The 19,029-nt window shown below is 41.7% G+C and overlaps 1 protein-coding gene across 3 annotated transcripts in view; it reads right to left on the reverse strand.

Moving 5' to 3' along the window:
- DCAF5 (DDB1 and CUL4 associated factor 5) overlaps nt 1–19,000 on the reverse strand; it is a 75,927-nt gene extending 56,927 nt beyond the window's left edge. The window contains exons 1-4 of one of the 3 annotated variants that reach the window (XM_069784204.1): nt 18,741–19,000; nt 7,828–7,971; nt 3,534–3,570; nt 2,068–2,207 (exon numbers count right to left, since the gene is read on the reverse strand). In XM_069784204.1, coding sequence (XP_069640305.1) covers nt 2,068–2,207; nt 3,534–3,570; nt 7,828–7,971; nt 18,741–18,954 — 535 coding nt within the window. In that variant the 5' untranslated portion in view covers nt 18,955–19,000. Of the gene's footprint in view, nt 1–2,067; nt 2,208–3,533; nt 3,571–7,827; nt 7,972–9,338; nt 9,497–18,566; nt 18,640–18,740 lie in introns of those variants that run through there. The other 2 variants (XM_069784206.1, XM_069784205.1) reach the window with 2 other exon arrangements.
- Between the last annotated feature and the right edge of the window lie 29 nt (nt 19,001–19,029).

Raw genomic sequence — 19,029 nt, forward strand, 5'->3', positions numbered from 1 at the left:
CTTCTTATTCAAAGTCTCAGCAACAATAAAAGCAGTAGCAATGTTTAACCAAAACAAAAAAGGACAAACCTCATTTCATACAATTTCAGAAACTCAGATCAGATTGGACATTAGCTTATGATACTGAGCAGCTTCATACAGATGCATTTAAGCATCTAGTCCTACCAAATGTTGACATCCACTGTCAGCAACAGGTAGTTCTCCTAACAGAGACAGATCTCTATGGTGTAGAGTTCAGGAGAAGGCAATAAAGGAGCATTTCACCATTTCTAATTTGGAAGCCATATTCAAGTGTCTGGTCTCATCACTTGGATATTATGAAAACAGAAAAATAGGGATGAAGTGACACTTGGGTTTACCAAAGGTAAATTAGTCACATCAAGACTAATTTGATCTCTTTCTTTGATAAAGTAACTGACCTTTTATACAGGGGAAAAGTGGTAGATCTCATGAGGACTAAATTCACATGTGGTATACTATCAAGCTATAGCTAACTATAGGCAGTTGGGATTAGCAAAGGGAGTTGCATGGGTTAAGAAACTGGCTGAAGGGAAGACAACAGTTCACTGTGCTAGTAAGGGACTTCTGAGCAAGAGGGAGGTTATTAATGAGTTCCTCCAAGACAAAGAAGAGACATTATAGATATTTTTATTAAAGTCTGCAATATACATATACTGCGTGCACTGTTCTTCAGAATGTTTTAATAAAATTACCAGATGGAAAAGAGATAAGGGGTATCCCAATTGCACAGGAGAACCAGAATTCACAGTAAGAATCGGACTACTGAAAACTGAATGCAGTGCTAGTATATTTTTTATTTAAACAAAGGCAGTATGCCTGGGGTAGGGAGGGCATCAATAAGCAATCTACTCTGAGTATTCTGGTTGGGCTTATCAAGAAAGACCTAATTCTGGTTCATGTTCAATAAAGCCCTTGTGACACTAGTGGCTCTAAAAGACTCCTATGAGACTATAAAGTATGTCCTGTTTCAGCTTTCCTAGTCAAAATGGGACAGAATCACAGTCTATAAAAGTTATCAAATTCACTAGGTATGGAAAAAGCTAATTCAGTTAAACAGCAACTTTGACCCAAAACCAAATGTGTACAAATTGCCACAAAATACATAATCTGGATTTCACTGCCATAAACCACTTTCCTGTAAGACCAGTACAAACGGTGAGTTGAGGCAATCGCATTTAATCAGCTTACAAAAAAAGATGAAAGTTTATTTTAGTTATGAAGGAAGGGAACCAGATTCTGTACTCCTGCAGATTGCTCAGTTTTAAATTCTCAGCTTTGTGTCCTCTAGGATGGCATAAACTCACAGCTTCATTTACTGAGTATAACTTAAGTATTCATATACTGAAATTCAATTACTAAAGTATTCCTCTCCAAATTTATGTAACTAGAGTTCTAAACTGAGATTCTTCAGCATTAAAACTGCAGCTGTAAAAACAGAGATTGTGGTGTTTTGAGAAGCTGCAGGTTTGTTACATAAATCAACAGTATTCAGTTCTGGTTTAGAAAACAAAGATTGAAATAATAATTCAACTTCACTGTTATCACATAAGGGCTCTAAGTTTCTATACAACCAGGAAACATTATGCATAAGAACAATTCTCAGTGTCACATGGAAGCATATAAACAGCTTTGGAAAATTATTCAAATCTAAGTAACAGCTTTCTAAACATCCAAATTTTTTTTATTCCAGGCTATAGACAAAAACAAAAACAAAAAAATCCACATTCCTAACTGATTTCAAGTTTAGCAAGATATTTTTATTGAGGAAACACGTCCTCCACTGCTTCTTTGCTCAGGTTAAAACCTATTCATACCAAGTTCTATGCTATGTTGCACTATATGCTGGCACTTTATGAAGTCATTTAAGACAGTAACACTGAACTGTAATGACCAGGGCTTGTCTATCACTGGCCACAAGAATTATGCCTCACTTTCACCCTTCTCCAACACTCCCTATCTTGATTGTCCAGATAAACATAACGTTTCCCTTCCCTGCTTTGCCCAAATTCTTCCTAAATCAATGATCTTCCCCATTACAGATCTTACCTCCATGGGAAGACTCTCGGATGTCCCAAATAAGAACCCGGCCATCATCTGATGAACTGGCAAAGATGTTGTCATTTACTGGGCTCACTGAAAGGCCGTACACTGCATCTTCATGGGCAAATACATCCAAGGTCTCAGTGCTGGAAGAGACACACACAATATTATCATTTCTCTTTCTTTTGCTGTTGTTTTAAAAAGCAAAGTATTTACTGCTTTATCTACCTAGTAATACTTGACAAGGTTTATGTAATTACATAAGAAGACCCTTGTGTTTAATGAGAGGAAAAAAAACCCCAAAAGTCCATGTAGAGTGACCAAGATACCATGCTATGACGGAAAAAAAAGCCTCAGACCAAACCCCACACATTAAAAACTCCAGATACTGCAAAATGCTATGGAAATCATGTTGTATTAGACTAAGCTTGGGAGGAGGTAATGGGAAAGGGAAAGAGGTCTTGGGACCTGAGGACTAAATTTTTACTACTTAATGTAAAAAGGAAAAAAAGACAGAAATTCATTCTTTAATACCCATCCCCCCTCCAAAAAAAAGAACTAGAAGAGTAAGACAAAGTTACTTTTGCCCAGCTCTCATGTAAGATTTATACAAGAAGTAGATATAAGGTATGATGGAAGGCAGATGTACACTGATCAGTTCAATGCAAAAGGCTTTGGACAAACCTAGCAAGAAGTATGTCCAAACTGTGTTAACCAGGATTCAGGCAACTCAAAAAGATTTAAGGTTTTATATTTCTCTGTTCTTACATATATCTCTTCCTGTTTTTTCTTTACACTTGATTTTCTTGAGTTCATGTTATTTAAATGGTCATTACTTAAATCTGTAGAAGTTATTAGTACAGACCAAAATTTTAACTTTATAGTTTTTCTACTTCAAATCAGTAAGCTCAAAAGACATGACATCTAGAGAACTCCAATCTCATACATTACCACTACTGTATTAACTATACTTTGACTAACAGCCTAATCTTGATGTAGCACAACAAAACCCAATTCCCAACTGCTTTGCAGTTTTGGTAAAAAGCACCTGCACCCAAAGTTTTAAAAGGTAAGTAGGTAGGCCAAGCACTACCTATCTTAAATACAAGTCAGGTGAGTGTTTTGAAAAACAAAACAAAAAACCCGTATGTGTCACAATACTTGTACCTGTGCCAGAATAATCTGGCTCTGAATCCACTCAGAACCTACTAAACTGCCTGCTGGAAAGCATATGTATTTAATAACCATTCTCTTTCTGAAGGTTAAAACGATGCAGAACCCAAGTGCTGCAAAAAATGGGGTGATGGGAAATACTTCATTCCAGATATGAATTTAGATAAATAAAAAGCATGTTTCAGGATTAAAACACTGTGATCTTCTCCCAGACCATTCATTTAAAACAGAAAGTGCCCCCAGTGAGTTGACATTAGGGGAGCTCTTGAAGCAGTGGAAACACAAACTGTGTTATTTACCTTTCAACATCATGGAGTATAACTTGCTCATCATTGCCTATAAAGAGAAATATAAACACTTAACATCATGTTCCAGTGGTTAAAAAGCATTAGAGTGAAAAAAAATAGAAAACAATAATTTTTTTTTTATTTTCTATTTCAAAACCAAAACTGAAGCAGAGAGAAGACCAGTTCAGTTGCCAAGTGGTCAGCCCTCTGCTCAGTTATGTGAAAGGCTTCGTGTGACATTTCCAGACATGATCAAATGCACCAATCCATTCCATCTGCTACTGCTCAACAAGTAATTCTACTTAACTGCATTACTGATCATTCTTTGTTCAGTTTCAGCTTGAGTTTTGGGACATTTGCAGTAAAGAGAAGACTATTATATGAAGCAGCAGAACACCTTAAACTCTCATGTGAATACACCTTTCTTCCTGCTCAGAGGATGCTCCATAAAAAGATAATGGAAGGTGAAAAGAGATGCCACAAGCAAAATGCACTGGGCTCCCAGCTCAAATTCCACCAGTTCACACTGTCAGCGTTCAGGGGTTTGCAACCATTGAGAAGGCACAAACATGACATCCAGTGTCATTTCTTTTGCATTAACAAAAAACAAACCAAGTAACCAGACAATCATGTCACTTTTCTTTGATCACATCCATTGAATACAATGGAAACTAAGCACATGCATGCAGACTAAGAGGGTCACAGCTACAAAGTCATTCCACTGGCTCATGCAGTGTTTTTCAAGCTATAGCAACAGAGTATTTTGTTTTTAGTCTTTGCACTGAATATTAATTCATCTAATTTGGCAACTCCTCTTTAGAAATATTTAGGGAGACACACATTTATACTTAATTCAGAAGAAAAAAACAGAAAGCCCAGTGTCACATTTTTATGCTCAGTATGTCTTTGGAGTTGCAATATCAAGTTGTGAAGCTTTCCTAATGTACACCAAAGCCAGAGGTTCAGAAGGAGCAAGATTTCATGTTATGATTCTTAAGTGTTCGGCTGACTCAGTTTTCATTTATCCCATACACATTTCAATTTGTATTCTGTCCCAACAGAAGAAATATGAGAAAGTTTCTCTTTGACTAATGAGGTGTGAGATTTTTCTACATCCACTTGCTCTTTGCACAGGCACCTAGTTAAATCGGGCCAGCCTTAGATTACTGCAGTAGCTCATCTTTTCCGTGGTACAATAAACAAGTTCACTTATGTGTAAGTGTCCTTTGATCATTAACTGCAATGGAAACTGCCCATTATACATTACAGGCAAGGTTTATACCCAGTAAAACTATTCTAATGCCTATGTATTTCACCAGTGAATAATGTAGCCTAGTTTCCCCAGTGACAAAATTTCCTCCAGCAGACACTCCTGCACCTCACTCTCCATACAGTATGAACATGAGAATCATTCTAGATGCCTGGCTTCAGGCCTCTAGTCATCATGGGATCAGCCTTCCCTTCCATCACAAGCTCCAAAATGGGAAAGAAAGAATGAAAGGAGGGGGTGTGTGGAATAACCACTGCTTCTCTCTTGTTTCATGTGTGAGAGGAGAAGGTGGTGATAAAAATCTAACCACAAACTGCTTGATTGCTTCTGGTAAGGATTCATCCCTGCACAAAATGTCACTGCTGTTCAGCCCAGTAGGGTTCCCACTTAGTGTTTTATTTAACACAGGAGAGTTCATTCTTCATTGAGAATAACTCGGTTGTAATTGTATATGCAACCCTCCCATTTATAATCTCTCTTGTTTTGATAACTGCAGTTACAATGGTCAGAAAGACAAGAAGTATCTACCATTCCCTTCAATTACACCTGTGAGGATGAAATACTGCAGAGCACATACAGAGGAGCACAGTTAAGGTGGTCTAAGTCCCGTATCTGTCACATCAGGTCCCTACAGAAACAAATTCAGTTCCCTGTAGGTTTATTTCAGCTTTTCATATACCTAACACTAAATGCAAAAAAACAGTCCATGCAGTTTACTAAGAGGGGATCTTTCATTTCAAATGCTGCTCTACTCTCAGTGCATGTGGACAAGGAAGGACAACAGTATTCTTCAGGGATGGGAACTTCTTTGCTATCTTGAGACAGTTTTTTTTCTCCAGAGATTACATGCGAAACACTGTCCACTCAGTTCCTGCCTTCCATTTTTGCAATGGCTACATGTGGTGCTTGCTACGCATGCACTCCTTCAAAGCAAAGAGCTTTGAAATTCCTTGGATGCAATCCAGTTTGTACTGAAGTGGAAAATCCTTTCTCGTCTGCTATCAAGAGCTGCTTTAGGGAAAGGTTGTCAGATCCTAAGTCATGAGTCATTGGCAGCTTTATTTAAAGAATGAATTGAGTCCTGTGCACCTTGTTCTTGTTTCCATACTCTAATTTTTAGGGTTTTTTTGAAATATTTCAACTTCCATGATTTGAATACAACTCCAACCCCTCCATACTGGGGAGGGTGACGACCAATAGATCTTAGGATCCACAATTCTTTCAGACCTTTTAAGAATCTCCCAGAGCATTGTTGAGTGAATAAATATAGTTAGCCCCATTTTACCGACACACATAAAACAGATGGTACATCTAGGCCATGCAGCAAAATGACTCTTTACAAGGGATCCAAGAGTCAGACTCACAGCCCTTGCAGATGAGCTCTGTGAATCTTGGTGGAGCAGCTGAAAGAGTTCCTGACTCCTCCAATGGAAATAATTTCTGGCAGAGGCACAGTGTGTTTATGCAAACTGGAGGAGGAAAAAGAAATGAGAACGGCCAGTTTGTCTGTGCGTCAGCTGTCACAGCTCATCTAACCTGGCATCTTAGCAAAAATCCACCATAATCAGTGATGTACATCTTTAACTGAAGGTGTTAACTGCAGTGGCAAGGTACAGTCAAACTACTCTGCTGCTCTCCTGTGAAAACAGTAGCCTCTGACAGCAGGCCCCAATGGACAAAGGGTTGAGTTGGAAATGAGAAAATACCATTACAGCTGCTCCAGCAAGATTTGGCACAGTTCATTCCTTGAATATTCATATAAGGCTCCATTTGTCTGAATTCAAACTTAAGTAAAACAGACTCCAGCCCAAAATGTCATTGGAATCACTCATGAAGATACGTTTACTTGAAGACAGTGTAGACTGCTGTCTTTCTCATGAAACAAACAGCAGTCCCCAAAATCAGAAGATAGGCATCACTATTCGACATTTTTGGGGTTTTCTCCACTTGAGAAGTATATCTGAATCATTTCATCCTTAAAATTTGACACTATCTTAAGCTTTGTCATGCCTTTTTTTTTTTCTTAAGGGATGTTATAGTTTTAACAGTGTTGAAGGATGGGAAGCTTCCGCCATTCACATGCGCTTAGAATCAATTTATAGCACTTATTTGCTGTTCACAAATCTTGGTTCAAAAAGGTAATGAAGGGCTCTGACAAAGTAGTCTCACAATATCCTAAAAGAAGTCTAGCTGTATGTTAACGGACATACTGATGAAAGATACAAATTCTTGTCCATTCTATTATCATGTCAGATAGAGGAAATTAAGTACAGCAGAAAATGACACTGACTGCATTTTGATAGTCTTGCACCTTTTTCTTCTCAATTCAATTTTCCTCCCTACCTCAATACTTCAAAAAAATCAAGTGGTGAAATGAACCTAAATTCTAGGGATTATTACCCCAGAACAAGTACCTGTCCACTCTCCTTATGTTAGTTTTCAGACTGAATTAAACTTTCTGTTAAAAAGTGGATTCATATTAAAAAAGATGAAGAATATCAAGGCCAGTTAGAGCCCAATTGCCAGCAGTTCTAAAAGGAAGACACTTATCTAGTGAGGAATGAGGTCTGAGACAAAGTGATCCACCAATAGATGGCAATAGCCCTTCATTAGCCATCTAAGGGTGCATTAAAATCACCTAGGAGCAGCACAGATTTTCAAGCATCAGGCTTGAATGCCAAAGAGGATGCAGGGTTTGCTCTCAGTACAGCTAAGAGGGAATAACACAGACCATGTTCCACAGTCTGTGGCACAAGTGGGGGCAGATTGGACCCAGGATTCTCCTGACAGCTCAAGACATGATGCACTTACACCAGGGTTTGGGAACAGAAAAGCATGACAAAATTGAAAATGTTGTGCTACCTAAAGATTTCCTTGTTCCCAAAGAACCTTCAGCTGCTGATTAAGGACACCTTCCAGATCCTTAAGGGACTGGGAAAAGACCTTTCCTGTGTGGCAGGATCTTGCTCATGGCTTCTACTCTAAGGCATTCACAGTGCAAACTCCTGTGAAATCAGGGTGCTCTTCCTTCCTTACCTCCAGAGAACACTTTTGTATTGCCACTGTTGAAAGCTAGGCAGAAGATATTAGAGTGATGCTCCCCTTTCAGCTGAACTGGTTTGACTCTTGAGTGGATGGCTTCTTCCATATGCCAAAGTAAGACCCGGCGGTCATCCCCTCCTAAAAGACAGAAAGGAAATGGGCATTACTGCCTGAGCCATGTGTAAATTGATGACAGACAAGTTATTTAAATCTACAGTTATTCATAAAAGGCTTTGCCGAAACCCTAATTAGCATTAAAAAATTATACCTCGCAAGGGTTTGGATATATAGACACGCATTTACATTAAAATGCCATGCAGTCAGGTATTTAATTAGTATTAATGAAAACAGAGGAATCAGCAGGAAAAGTTTGAATTAAACAGCTGCTGTTCTGCCAACACAGTGACAACCTAAAGCAACCTGGAGACTCAGAATTTTACTGGTATGTAAAATTCTGTGGCAAGCTGTAGAAGAATTACACGCCAAATTAACATAAGCATGTTGCCAAATGCTTCTACAGCAACTCCTTGTCACCAGCATCACTTATGTTATTCATAAAACAGGAGCTTTTTTCCTCCCTTTCACCAACAACTGTATCTCCTCTAGCAGTCTTTGCAAAGCCTTCATAGCATAGGTTGGCTACAGGACTGACATGCAGCCATAAAAACATTTTACTGAAGCATTCAGAAGTCTTCAGCATGCACAATTATGTCATGCTTCAAGATCTGTAAAGGTTAAGACCAACATTTGTAAGGTGAACTCCTGACAAGGAGAATAACTGGGAAAAAGAAGTTCAACTCTCTTGCTTTACAGCTTGCTGTGCTTCTAATTGCTTGCCCAGGTGCAGTTCTCAGTTCAGAGCTCTATGCACAAATATATTTAAGTGCCTCCTTCTCTGTCTGGTAAATACACAGATATAACAAATATTAGACTCTGTTCATGCTTCAATTGCATTAAACTATTGTTTATTATGAAGAGAAAAAAATTCAAGATACTATTGTATTAGACACTACTCTCAATATCAATTTTGAATGCCTGTAAAAATCTGAATAAAGCTTTTTGAAGTCAGACTCAAAATATTTTTGGTATCTGTCTTTAATAACAAATGAAAGAGAATTGGCATCACAAGTCAAAAGTGCCACTAGAAACATGCTGAATTCAGTTAAAACATTTTACTGCTTCTTTGCACAATCAAAAGCATAAACTCGGCTCCTTCTGAGCTGCTATCCAAAAGGAAAAAGGCATGAAACAGAGACAAAAGGAAACTGAAATTAATTCGTCTGCAGTTTACTTCAAGAAGAGGTAAATGCACAAACAGAATTCATGACTACTGTTAATCAGATTTCTTAAAACTTTTTACATCATATGACGCTATTAAGAAGTTTTCCCATGGAACTGAGTTATGTCAAACATCCTTTAAGTTAACAGTCTCTCAGCCTTTAAGTCTCCTAACAGATTTTATGACAATCACTTTGATAGACAGTACAGCTGCATGTTATGCTTACCCATGCTCCATGAATAATTGTGTATTCCTCCTCCTGATTTTGTACTTTACAGAGCAAACAAGAACACATGATAAAAAGATTCGTGATGCATTTGATAACTACTGGGAATAAGAGTCAAATGTGATGGGTCCAGAAAAACTCACAATAATTTATGGCCAACTAAACTAATGGGAGCTTAGATTCCTTTCTGTCTAGAAATAGGAGAAAGTTGTATTTGCACCCTAGTGATTGCACATGAGCTAGTAATAAGGATACACAGAAATACATGACTGCTGAAACATATGACCACGTTAGTCAAAATCAAGAAGTGATTGTCACATTTAAAGTGGTTACTTTCCAAAGCTGCCAACAGCCAGGTCTTAACGTTATCACTACCTGGCAAACAATTTAAGCAACATTGGAGGCTGGTGAACACCAATATTGCTTCTATCAGACTACATTTACTGTCCTTCAAGACTTCTGTAAAAGACTTTTCAGGGCAAAATATAATAACATACTGTTGCTAATTGTTACCATAGCAAACCAATTTGCAAAACCACTGCAGTAAGTCTACACATCCTCCTACCTGATGGCACAGCCATCTAGGTGTCTCACTCTAACAGCAAACTCATACTCATTTCCATCACCCACCTAGTCCAGATACAAACAAAAACAATGAAGATATCCAAAGACAACAAACGTTACTGTGGTTTCCAGCACACATACAGTATGGTAGGAATCGGATAAATTGCAACCTGTGCAGAAAAGTCTTTGACAGTGTTAAAGTTGCCACTACCTTCTTTTTTACAAGTTTCTACACCTTAGTGCCTGCTTCCTCTGCCTCCAGCTTAGAAACAACTCTTCCTACTGAACCCAAACGTCTCTCTCTTCCCAGACACCTAGATCTCCGTAAGACTTTGGTACAAAGGGCATCATTATGGAGGCCCAACACTACACAAAGGTGAACAGAGTTCTCAGGCTGCTGGTGGCACATGTTCCACAGTTTAGGAGCTTTTAAATGCTCCCTACACTCATGCAACCCTGTCCCTTCTCCATCTATGTATTGTCTTGCACATACTTGTCTTTGAGAACTTCTACACATATTTCATGCCTCAGTTTTATTCCTCTCATACCCCACTGAGACAGAAAAGTTTAATAAAATGATAATGTTAACTGGACTGGAAGAGTGCTCCCTTCTAACTCCAATTCAACTATTCCAGAAATACTTCTGACTTAAGGCCAGTTCCACCAGAAAGAAAAAGCCTTACCAATGTGTCCAGTCACAGAGGATTTGTGGCAGAAAGACACTTTACCAGTCTCTACATTCTCATACAAAAGAAAAAGAAGTATTAAGTCACAGGCAAAGATACCCAAGAAAAGTCAACTCTTACATGACTGAAACCAGGAGAGGTGCGAACCAGCAAATGCAATCTCCACTACCAAAACCTGACTCTTAGAAAAAAGAGGGAAGAAAGGAGGGAGGCACATGTGTGTGGACAGGTATACAGGAAAGAAAATGTAATATAGAGAGCTTTTACACTCTGTAGAAAAGAAGCACGATTCGTCAGACACAAAGTGCATGCACATCATGCAACATAAGTTACAAGTCTGAGAATTACAGGAAACTCCAGGCCTATAGCATTAATTTTGTACAGCTGATCAGTGAATGCAGATTAATTAAAATGCTTTCAATTTATGGTGGATTTATTGTGCATGTACACCAATTCTACAACATGTGAAGCAGAAGCCACTCAACGCTTTTCAAAAAGCACTGGACCCACTGCACAAACTTCTGATAACTCTGCAATGCTCTCCAAAGAGAGTAACTACGTGTATGGCAAGGGTATGTTCTTGACATGATACAGAGCATATATCAACAGCAACAGGTTTACTACACACCTGCAAAACCTGGATATATGGCCTCATATGAAAATACCTTAGCCACCAAGGCTCCACATGTGGATTTTCTAGAAATTGAAGCCCCACATAAAGTGTTGAATTTGTAATTTTTCAGTTCATGGTGTCAGAAGCAGCAAGTTTGACATCTTCAAGGTGGAAATAGCTTCACTTCCATCTTATTTTGCCGATTCTGTTTAGGACTGCATGACTGACAATTTGAAAAGTAAAAGTTTGTGTCACCCAGCTAAGAATCATACAATGCCATTCTATAGTTAATTTTCAAAAAGGAACCACATTTTGAAAGATTTAATTAGTCACGTACTTCAGTGTTCATTATGGGTCAAACCTGCTTCCACATTCAAAACCAAAGTGCAGTAGGAAGAGAAGTCAGGCCAAAGTAGTATTTGTGGTCAGAGAGGCTGGAAATTTTATCACCTTCCCATATTACTCTTGATGTAGAGAAGAGCAGTATTCCTTTTTGTTTTTTACAAGCACACATGAAAGAAAAATACACAAACACACCTTTCTTCCCTGCCCCAAGTCACTGGAAGACTTTGTTAATGCTTTGGGCCTTCTGACTAATGTCGATGAGACACAGGCAAGATTAAGGAATTCTACCCAGAAGATATTTAACAGAACATACCTAAAAAGAAAGCTTGCATTTCAGATCTTGGGATAGCTATCCTGAAAAAGATTCTTAACTAGACAAACACTTTGTGTTCACCCTTGACAATCTTCTAGCTCCTGTGGACTCAAAGTGGACCTCCCTGAAGAATTAAAAATGCCTTGTCTTCACAGTTTGCTCGCTTCAGAATGGTTTGTGCATGCTGTATACCCCAAGATTTGGGGGGAAAAACAAACAAACAGGGTTGTTCCCCCCAGGTTATTTCTTTTGGGTTTTGGCTTTGGATTTGGGGGGGTGGGGGTGGTTTGGGGGCTTTTTTTAAGTAGCATAAACACTATAGGTAGAATATACCTATTCTAGGTAACTGAACAGGTCCCAAATGACTCAGCATAGCATATATTTCAGCACAACAGTTCACTGCCTCCACCGTTCCTAAACCAAAGCATTCTAGTTTCACCCTGCTTTTGGACTAGTTCTTCCCAAAAGTTTCCTGATCTGGTTATCTTCTAAATAGGTAATCACTAAATTTATACACTATTAAATTTGGAATAAAAGTCTACCTCACAGTAACAGTGGTCTAACTGTAGTCCAGGGCTGTTCTTATTAGTCCTAAAATGGTTCAAAGTGGGCCAGAAGATACCCTTGCGAAAAGCAAATCTAGTCTAAACAGTATCTGTGTAGCTCATGAAACATGCTTGAGTTCTCGTGTGCTAACAGAAGCACTTCAAAAATCACACCAGTTAGGACTTAGAAACTGCAGTTTTAAAGTATATCAACCTTGCTGATTGTGGACAAAGCTCAAGACTGCTACTCCTCTTTGTCTCCCATATACCAGGTCCAGTCACTGAAGAACCTACATGGCAAATGGGCAAGACTTCTAAATCATAACATAAAAGATTAATCTTATTGCTTGTTTCTACTCAAGAAGTTGCATGAATCACAGAAAGTCTGATTGGATGGTATTTCAAGAAGTTGATCGCTTAGTTGACCCCTGGCCATGGGCAAAAGGCCAGACTGTGTCAGAATTATTCCCAGTAGATGTGTGTCTAGTTTGTTCTTAAAAAACCACCAAGGTAGATTTCACACCCTCCTTAGGCAGCCTATTTTGGTGCTTCATTATCCTTGCCATTAGGCAGATTATCCTAATATCTAGCCCAAGGGTGCAGTTTGACATTACATATAATCCCACTACCCCTTGCCATGTGCTCCTGCTATTTTCCCTCCCACTGAATTCAGTGGTGATGCAGCCAGAGGATGAGTAGGTTAAAAGAAGGTGACCTGACAGAAAATCAACTGCTGGACAACCAACCTCTCCCTCCCTATTCCTTCCCCCCGTTCAGATGCTTCCATCATACTAGCTTTAACCTTTAAAAATGCCACATTACAAACAACAGAGAGGAAAAATAAGTGAATGAACTACAGGATGAAGTGGAAGTATAAGATCAAACAGCATCCTAAAATCTTTCTTCCTATAATTTAAGACCATTTCTTTGTCCTATTTGCAGTGGCCAAAGAAGAGTTTAACAACTTTATATAATAATAATTAAAAACACTTTTATGCATCTTAAGATTTGCATCTCTACTCAGCTTTTCTTTCTGTAGACCAAGTGGACCCCTTTCTTTCAGTCTTTAATTTTTCTCGACCTCTGATCATTCTTCATACCCTCTTCTAAACTTTCTCTAGTTTGGTCATACCTTTCTCAAAGTACAGTGCCCAAAACTGAGCACAGGGCTCCATCTGAGGCCCCAACAGCACCAAATAAAGCAGGATTACTTCACATGCTTTATCATGTCTGATATTTATGTTGTGATCTACTATCACATTTGGATCCTCTTTACATGACTATGGTCTAGTCTCCATAGCGTATTGGTAGAGTTGACTATTTCTATTTACATGCTGTAGTTTGCACTTGTCCCTGTCAAACCACATGACATTTTTTTTCCAGGTAATGTCTATTAATTAACTTTAAATTCAACTCCTATCTTCTAAAATTATTGCTGCCTTTCCTGGTATCATCTCTAAATTTTATAATTTCTCAAGCATTTATGAAAACATCACATAGTAACTGGAGCTAAGATCCCTCCTCACACAGAATTCTGCTTGATACAAAAAGACTAAGATCAAGACTGCCACTCTTTAGAACATACTTGATACACAATCCCCTTACTTCAGAAGTAATATTCTACTACCTTTGCTAAAGTCACCTCATTCCTCTGTTTTAGGCTCATGCTCCTTCAGATTTACATGGCAACCAAATGACAGATGAATTTCCAGTACTTTCTTGCATCCCTACAAATTTACAATCATAGAAGAGCTATTAATTTTTGCATTATCTGGTGAGGGAAAAAGAAGCCAAGGGAAAAAGAAGCCAAGAGAAAAAGAACATATGCATGGATTAAGTAAGCCTCAGATTACAGTACTTCCCAGAAGTTATCTTGCAAGTGCAGTTTAAAGTAGGGAAAAAAAAAGCTGGGAGGTTCTGATAAAGATACTCATGTTTGTAAAAGATAGCAGGCATGAAAAATGACAGTCAGATAAACAAACAGGAAAACATATCCACCAAACTTGAGGATGGGAGAAAGAAAGCCTGTTACACAGACTAAGTAAAGATGATTCTCAATAAGCTAAATTGCAGAAGGAGATGCTTGGCATATCTGAGGGAAGAAGTCAGTTGCATATCATTGCATGGTAAATATAATTTCCATGCACGGACAGTCATGTGTTTCTCAAACTGTTAAGAGAAAAATATCACCACCTAGTATATGAAATGTTGCAAAGACCCATTTTGTCCAATAAAATCTTTCAACTCCATCCAGCAGCTAGTTTTAACTAATTGCAGCCCACTTACACATTTCTTATAAGTTAAGCTTTCCTCTCCCCTTGTGTCATTCTACAGATAGGTCTTTTCTACTTGTCATATTGCATGTTCTCCTGAGTATCCACCTCCTCCTTTCATTTCTCTCAGTTTTCTTTAATTCTTGACCTTAGGCCTGTCCCTTCTGCTATCACTCCTGCCCCAAAACATTAGTCTCTCTCTCTCTTTCTCCCCCTCTCTAAAGTGACACTGTTGAGTTCCACACAGGTACAGCAAAAGCCTAAAGACTGGCCCCCAATCCAACTTGTTGACCTCAAATTTTTTACTTGAAAACATGGTGAGGAACCAAATTAATTACTATTAAATGTGTAATCTCCAATACAAGATTTAAAGAAGTTAAGATACGAAAAAGTTTCAAACATGCTTTCAGAAGGCCTGCTGAGGCTTGTCTACACTGAAGCTCTCCAAAATCCTAACAGGAAAACTATCTGGAACTGTAATACAAACCCTGTTTAAGCAGTTTGAAATGTTTACTGAAACAGTAATCATTAGCCTTACAGACTTGCTTCTGGGAGATACATTAAAAAAAAAAAAAAAAAATGCGGGACACATACCCAAGAAAAGCATTCCAGCCAATGCAGCACAAATCTGGATGCAGGCTAGCATTTAAATGGCATCAGTATAGCCACTATGAATGCACTGTATAAGCTGTACTTAAACCAGCTCTAAAACAAGGTCTAAGTTGTTAACAAGTCCATTAGCTGAAGCAGACCCCTCTAGGTTAGGAATATAGATATTAACCAAGACTGAACAACTGAAAAGACTGCTTGCACTCTTCCTTTTCACACACTCCAATATCCCCGTCAACTCTCTTAGCTGCTGTAAGTGCAGATGGAAGCATCTAACATCTCATCCATACCTCAGCACGCTGACTATTTTGAGGGAGGAGAGACCCACATGCCATCTATTCCAAGGCTTTATCTGCATTTGGAAGACTTCTGAAGCTTCAGAAAACTTCAAACTAGAGGCAGCTTATACTCTTCCTTTATCTTTCATCTGAGCTCTCCTTCTGTTTTTTTCTGCTTTTGCTATTTCTCAGAGTTTCAAGATTAAGTATGACCTTAAAAAAAGGAGTGGTTTGAGTGTAATTTTAATGAAGCCTGGGCTTATAATGGCATGAAATTTAACAGACCATCCATGAATCTTTCACCTTTTAATTTCTTATTCTTGACTGAAGAACAAAGCACCTGCCTACTGTTGCTGTATCACATAAAGTATTCTAGATCTTACAGTCACAGATAATGTAAAACTTTGTTAAAAACAGTTACCATAATTAGAGCTCTTCATTTTCTCAGGACATCAATACAAGGTCAGATTTAAGGTAGTCTGTTCTTAATTATCCCATATTTGTGCACTGCTAACACATGGAACTTAAGCATCCTCTTCCCACCCCTGCCTTTTTTTTTTTTTTCACTCACTTGCTTCCTAGTCATTTCATGAAATTTAGGAGGGTAGAACTCTAGTACCATTTATCTCCTGCATATGGAGGAAAAGCTTACCCCCTTTAAACATTCTGTAGTTTTATGAGAAGTTAGGAAATTAAAAAGTGGACATCGTTTGAAAGCCTTTCTTTTACGTACGCTTCTTTAGATGTCCACTTGATGGGAAATCTGCCTCCATTCTCTCACTGCACCTACCTTGACTCAGGCAGTTTGGACAAAATTAATTCTTAAAACTCCCTTCTAGCCCTCAACTTTTTATGCTTCCACCTAAAGAACGGATGTCAACATAGGTAAGTGCATCAATGACATGACAAGACCTGAATTGTCTCCTGAGGCTTTCTCAAGCAAGAACAGAAAATACTGATGGTGTTTCCATCACTTATTATGGAAAATAAAAAAGCAACAACAGATGCACTTAAGCTCTCTGTAGCACTTTATAAGTAGAAATATACAGCTCTACTTACTACTGGAGAATGACCAGTACAAACTAGCATGCCAACTCTAGCACATCTGGGAAATTTAGAATAGATGAATCAGCATTCCCTTCCAACACACACGTGTATATACCTATATATGTGCATGTATAAATATATATATATCCCCGCAAGATAGATGGATGAGTATCTCAAAAGTTGCATGTGTAGATAGATAAAAGAATCCCTGACAGTAACACTGAGATCCTTCATGGGCACTTATTCTGGAAATGACTGGACTTAAAGTGTAAGTTTCTTCAGGTAAGAAAGTTAAATTTAGGAAGGTCTCAGTGTATCAGCTTCCACTCTATGTTTATAAGGTGTTTTTATTCTGCCCTTGCTTAAAGGTAACCGAACAGCCGTAATAACTTTTTATTGAATCCCCCTGTTATTTCTGGAGTTACTACTGATACCTTTGTGTGACAGAGGCCGCCTCTGCCCAGACGCCACGGCAAGGCAACAGCAGCCCGCTCAGCCGTGCCCCCATCGCCTTCCTCAGTAGCCCCTGTCTCTATTGACAGCCCACCAGAGGGTGGCCAAGCAAAACCGAGACCCTCTCGCCCCTCCTCCACGCCTTGGCTGGTAACTGGGCCATTACCCTCTTGCAAGCGGGGACACCACTCTCAACAAAGCTGCCGCGGCCTGACGACAAGGAGCTCTGCAATTCCCCCGGGGGCCGTTGCCCCGCACGACAGGGAACGGGCCCCCCCCCCGCCGCAGCCCGGCCCCGGGGGAGGGAGCTGTCGACAGCCCCGGCCCGCCGGAGGGCAGGGGAAGGGGGGCCGCTCCCTCCGGCCCGCTTTCCCCCCCGCCAAGGGCCGGGACGCGACGCCCCCCGCCCGCGGCCTGCAACGGACACTGCGCTCCGCGGCCTGTCCGCCCCCGGGGCGGGCGCGGCGGGGGCAGCCCCTCCCGGGCTGGCAGCCGTCTCCCCGCCGCCCCGAAGGGCTCTGCCCCCTTGCAGCGGGGCGCGGGGTCCCCCGGCTCGGCGGGAGCGGGGCGCCGCGGCCCCCCCGAGGCCCGAGCCCTCGGGGCGCCGCGCCGTGCCCCGCCGCGGGCGGGATAGGCCCTCGATTGCCCGGCCTGTCGCTAAGAGCCGCCCGAGGAGAGCGCGGCCTAGCAGCGCCCGGCCAGGCCCCGGCCTGAAGTTGCCTCCTTCCCCCGCCGCCCCTCCGAGCCCGGAGGCGGGGAAGGAGGAAGAGGCACCTGCGCCAAGCGCTGCTGGGGTGGGGGGGTGAGGGGAGAGGGCGGGCAGCCGGCCGCCGAGCCCCGCAGCCCCTCCCCGGCTGGGGGGAAGGGGGTCCAGAGCCTTTCCCCGTCCTCGGTGTCGCAGCTGATGTCAAGCCCTCGCCTCCCTCCTACCTGACAGCATCCCCCCCCCATGGCTTCCTCAGCCCCGGGCAACGGGGGGGAGGGGGAACTTGAACCCAAAAAACATCCTCCACGAAGATGATCCCCCCCTCCCCAAACGCGCCCTGCGAGGGGAGGAAGGGGAGGAACAAAACAAAACCCTACTCCCCTCCCCCAAAATAAGATTGGGGTTTGGGGGGGCTGATGGTCCCAAAGTGACCGGTCCCTCAAAAAAAACCGATCCGGTTCCCCGCCCGACACCGAGCGGGACCCCCGCCCGCCGGCAGCGACCGCTGACCCCCGCCCATCCCCTGCTGAGCCGGGCCGGGCCACGGCGCTGACAAATGTCACCCGGCGCCCACAATGCACGCCGCGGGGTTGTTTCCCCTTCCTCGTCGTCGTCGTCCCCCCCAAAATAATCAAATCCCCTTTTAAGGGGCGAAACACGCAAGCCATCAAATAAAGGGGCACCCCCAGCTCCCACCCCCGGCGCCCTGGAAACACTCTCGTAAAAACTTTGTCCAGGGCTCCCCCCCCCCAGTAATAGTAGAATTTAAAACCTGTCAACCATTTTAGATCCCTACTTGGGAAACATTATTCCCGGGTACCGGTGGGTTTGAGAAACGACTCTGAGCGCCGCCGCGGCTCCCCTCCCCCCGGGCCGCGGGGGAGGCGGCCGAGGAGGAGGAGGAGGAGGAAGCAGCTTTCTGGGGAGGGGGTGGCGGGAGGGGGCGAGGGACGGGGAGCGTTCGCTTTACCTGAGACCAGCCACTGGCCTCCATTGTTGGAGAATTCAATGGCATTGACACAGCCGAAGTGGCCCAGGAGGTCCTTCTTGTAGAGGTTCCTGCAGCCCCGCAGGCGTCTCCGCTGGAAGTCCTGGGTGAGCAGGGGGTCCCCCTCCAAGCCCCGCTGGGACAGGAACCCCACCACCGACCGCATGCTGCCCCCCCGGCCGCCTCTCCTCTTCATGCTGCCGCCTGCGCCGCTCCCCGCCGCTCCTTCCCCCGCCGCCCCTTCCCCCGCCGCCGCCTCCCCTCCCCCGCT

This window comes from Haliaeetus albicilla, chromosome 5 (genome assembly GCF_947461875.1).
Source record: "Haliaeetus albicilla chromosome 5, bHalAlb1.1, whole genome shotgun sequence".
Taxonomy (NCBI): Eukaryota; Metazoa; Chordata; class Aves; order Accipitriformes; family Accipitridae; genus Haliaeetus; species Haliaeetus albicilla.